This window comes from Dendrobium catenatum, unplaced genomic scaffold, assembly GCF_001605985.2.
Source record: "Dendrobium catenatum unplaced genomic scaffold, ASM160598v2 fragScaff_scaffold_908, whole genome shotgun sequence".
Classification (NCBI taxonomy): Eukaryota; Viridiplantae; Streptophyta; class Magnoliopsida; order Asparagales; family Orchidaceae; genus Dendrobium; species Dendrobium catenatum.
In genome coordinates this window covers 869093-873778 of record NW_021319370.1, presented here as the reverse complement: position 1 = coordinate 873778, position 4686 = coordinate 869093, and the positions used below count along the sequence as shown (strand labels likewise).

Below are 4686 nucleotides of genomic sequence, written 5' to 3'. Positions count from 1 at the left end.
TTAACTTTTTATTTAATATATATTTAAAAATTATGAAAATTATAAAATTCATAAGTATTCGATTAAAAGCCATTAAGTTCTACCGACCATTTTCTTATATATATAATTTTTAAATTCATTCAAAATTGTACCCTTTAATGAAAACATTATTTAAAAAATAAATTAAAAAATGAAACAATAAAATTTAAAGATTACATAAATTCCCTTCAATTTCAATTAAAAAATTAATAAAACTTACAAAAAAAAAACTTAAGTTATTCCTTTTAATTCTACACTAACATGAAGATCGAAGAGTAGAAAAAGAAACACATAATTAATAATGCATAACGAAAGCACACTTTATTATTCCTTAAAAAAACTTACAAATAAATAACTTCTTCTTACATAATAATCACATTAAAGAACCAATCCAATTATGAAGAAGGATGTCCCCACACATATTAAGCAAAGCATACAAACAGTAAGTACTACGACAGAATATATATATAAGCCTTGACAATTATAGAAAGAAGCATACACTCACTAAAATACAAACAATGCACACTACAATAACTTAATAAGCCTTAACAAACCTTCAACATGTTAATGGATCAAAAAAAATTATCATAGAAATTTGTTTCGTAAACATAGGGTTGTTTACTATATCGAAGATAATAAGCATAATCAAAGCCCCAACATGATACTTGTGGAATGTGTTGAATTAGGTCCCAATAAGAACCTCCTTTTAAGCATTCTGGAAAAACCTCCTTAGTGCATGTCAACCAAAGCTCGAAGCTATCATTAGAATCATTTTGCAACCTCCGTTGTCGCAGAAGCTTCAATAGCCACTCTGGAAGACCGCCGTCACTGTATATATTAGTGAAACCTAACTTTTTCAATGAATCAAGCTTCTCCACGTAAGCCAAAGCGTTGCACTCTAAAACAAAAAGTGCCTTTAACGTAGGGGGACAAAAGATCTTTTCTAAATTTCCACATTGACGTAATTCTAGTTCCTCAATTTGAGCTGGGAGATTGCCAACTGATTTCAGGCTACGAGTTTCAAATATTTTAAGAAACTTTATAGGAGAGTACTTTAGATCTTCTGGTAGCTGTTTCAGTAACTCGCACTGCCCGATTGTTAGTTTTTGTAAACATGGAAGCCTTGCATTTTGCTCAACTTGAGCACCAAAAGACCATTCTTTCAAGTTAGGAAAATCCACGATTACAAGTTGTTCAAGATTGGGGAAAGCAATCTTGGTTGCTTTGTCGTAACTAACAAAAAATTCTGGTCCAATTTTCTCCACTTTAGACGCACCCTTAATAACAAGCTCTCTAAGTTTAGGCAATTGACCTAATGCCGGGAGCAAAGTGCATGATGTTATGCCCACGAACACCAATTTAGTCAAATTTGGAAGGAAAATTTCGAAAGATGTGAACATCCAACTTGGGAAACGGAGACCGAAGTAGCCTGATATTGTGAAATCTTCCAGACTTTGTGAAGGTATTATCTTGTTGAACAGCTTCTCAACTTCCAGCTCTTGTTCCTCATTGGGACTTAAGTTGTCCGCAGAGAACTTCAACTTCAAAGTACAAAGGTAAGGTAGTTCCTTAAGAACTATTGTTTCACTTTGAGGTCTCTTCAACTCGCCAATGTTGAGCGTTCTTATATGTTTCAGAGAATTCAACTCTTCCAATTTGCTGCTGCTAGAGTCATTGTTGGACACCACAAAACCACTTAGATAATTAAGTTGTTGCAGTTTATCTATTCCTTTTGGAATGAAACTAAGAGGTGTTTCATTAATATCAAGGCGCCTAAGATTGTGTAACAGAGTAACTTCACTAGGAATTTCTGTCAAATATATGCAAAAACTTAAGTCCAAGAATTGTAAGTTTGTTAATTGCCCTATGGATTTTGGTATTGCCCTTATTTGTGTATATTTCAAATTAAGATACCTCAAATGCATTAGGTTTCCTATGGAGTCAGAAAGTACTTGAATTTTTGTATCGGAAATGTCCAAGACACGAAGATGTGAGAGCCGCCTCAATCTTTCATCATCCAATAATAGATTAGAACGTGAAGCAAGCAAGGTTCTCAGGGCTCCCTGATCTGCAATAGAATCGAGTGTTTCGACTGCTGCTTCTTGATTTGCAACTGATAGGCGACGAAGCTTGGCTGATTTGCTGGAGTTCCTCACATTCAAATTTCCAAAGGAAGTTTCTTCTTTTGAATAAAAAATGGCTAGATATCTGATAAGATCATGCATTTGGCACACAAGACCAGTACCATCACCTAGAAGCAAAAGATTTCGATTGAGTAACTCATTGAACAATTGTTTTGCTAAATCTTCCATTAATGTATCTTGTTGCTCTGTTATGAATCCTTCGGCCACCCAAAGCAGGGCAAACTCCTGCATATCTAACTTTGCATCCTCAGGATATAAAGAGAAATATAAAAAACATTGCTTGAGATGTGAAGGTAAATCTTCAAAACTAAGGCGCAGGGCTCCTCTTATCTGCTCATCAGAAAGCTCGCTACTAGACCACGCATAATTTCTAAGAAAATTTTGCCACTCCTTCCTAGTGCACTCTTTTGTGACAAGAACTCCAGCAATTACTTTGATTGCAAGAGGAAGTCCTTCACATTTGCTTACAATCTTTAATCCTAGATCCTTCAAGTCATTCGCTAGCTCTTCTTCTTGCTTTGAGAAAAGCTGCCTACGAAGCATATCCCAACTGCTCTCTTCAGAAAGACAATTCACATGATGAATCACTGCCTTCATCTCCTTCGCAACATTTTCATATCTAGTTGTGACTAAGATTTTGACATTCACGTTAGATTGCTGCAACGGGACTCTAAGCAATTCATCCCACACATTCCCCCTCCACACATCGTCTAAAACAAGAAAAAGGCTATGAGCTGAAGCAATAGAATTTCTGAGAATGGGTTCTAACTCTGCTTTAGAATTAGCATTTTCATAGTGCCGGCGCCCATTTACCCCTCTTATTACTTGCTTTAATAACTCAGTTTCTACATAAGTCTCCGAAACACAAACCCACACCTTTTCATTGAAATAGGTTTGAATTTTTGGATGGTTAAAAATTTTTTTAGCCATAGTTGTCTTCCCTATCCCGCCCATGCCGGTAAGAGCAAAAACAGAGCATTTTTCATCAACCTGCTCCCCAACCAAACGATCAACCAAACTATTTGCTACATCTTCGACCTCTCTTCCCACAACATAAGAATCAACCAAGGGAGAAGTATTATGATCAGGTCGAGTAAATTGTGGGGTTTCGGATATAGTGGATTTCTCTAGTTTATAATGATTTCTATCTTCATATATATGCTCGAGTCTTTCATTAATATCCTTCATTTTGTTTCCAATCTCATGGCGCAAAAGAACGCTAGTGAAACAGGAGGAGAAGGCAGATAAGAAGTCGCAACATACCGACGAAGTTCTAGATTCAAAATTTTGATCAGAGAGCAGCAGAGTGCCCTCAATTCTACAACGGTCAATGATATCATCAGCATCGTACATCACATCTTTAAGCTTAGAAAGCCAGAGCTCGGTGGTTGATGACTTATCAAACCTTTTCTTTTCTGCATCTTTCAGTAGGCATCGGATGTTCTCCATCAGTTCACGTAGCTTTTGGAGCTCGTCCTTCACACCTAGCAGCATGATCACCTCTCCAAGGGCAGAATCACCGAGCGATCCAGATAATTTTTTCATAGAAGCTTCTAAGATCATCGCCATGTTGAGCTTGCTGAAGAAGGAGAATAGCTTAATTAGCTTGCAGGATGTTAGGGGAAGCTCGTAAATTTAAAGGAAGATAGAAGCAGGAATGGAGATGGGCAAGAAAATCAACGAGCAGCTGCCGACACTTCTTTACCAAAACTGGACCAATTTATTTAGCGTGCATTTAGCAACGTAAAAAACATACAAGACTTTAACCACCCAACCTTTCTTCAATTATTTTCTTTTCGACTAAGCACAGAGGATTATAATTTGCAATTATTACTTATTTAATTGAGTGTTAAAACATTAATTATATATAAATTATAAATTGACTATTATATTTATTTTTTGGAACTTTATTTCATTAGAAATACAGGAGTTATCATTAGTTTTGGTACTTAATTCCAAATTAAAAAAAAAATAAACTTTTCTACTATTTATATAGATAAAAGTTTTTAAATAAAAAATTAAGGAAAGTATTAGTTAAATAAAAGATTAAGTGTTGGTACTCAATTCCAAATATTTATTAGATAAAAGTTTTGGCACTCGATCATAGCACTTCTTTTTTTAGATTAAGGTTCGAGTATTTGTATATGAGAAGAGTATTAATTTGAAGTTAAATTGTTCCAAATATAATGATTGAAATCTACATAGCATTAAATGAAAATATATATGTATTATGAATGGATGAAAAAAATTAAAGAGATCATTAGTATTTTTTTTGAAAAGATTATAAATAAATTCTGGACATAGTGGTCGACATGCAACCCTTTAATTTCTTCACCTTCCCAATGAAATGAAGCATCTCTTCTCTTCTTATATATAAAGAAGCATCTCTTCTTTACGAGAAATTATTGGGTGCGGAGTGCGGACGTAGCTCTGTGTGTGCAAACGAATTGGTTCGCGCCACGTGGAGCCCATCTTGATCCCACCGACTTGAAGAGAACGTGTGCTCTGTTTACCCGATAACCCG

General features: G+C 35.3%; 2 protein-coding genes across 2 annotated transcripts in view; one reads left to right on the top strand and one right to left on the bottom strand.

Moving 5' to 3' along the window:
• Positions 1 to 590: 590 nt before the first annotated feature.
• LOC110112525 (putative disease resistance protein RGA4) lies at positions 591 to 3885 on the bottom strand. The gene has a single exon (XM_020844778.2). It carries the CDS (start codon positions 3729 to 3731, stop codon positions 591 to 593), a length of 3141 nt encoding a protein of 1046 aa, XP_020700437.2. The 5' UTR covers positions 3732 to 3885.
• LOC110112530 (uncharacterized mitochondrial protein AtMg00810-like) overlaps positions 3820 to 4686 on the top strand; it is a 3057-nt gene continuing 2190 nt past the window's right edge. The window contains exon 1 of the mRNA XM_020844787.2: positions 3820 to 3829. Within this exon, the coding sequence (XP_020700446.2) occupies positions 3820 to 3829 (10 nt within the window). The remainder of the gene's footprint in view (positions 3830 to 4686) is intronic.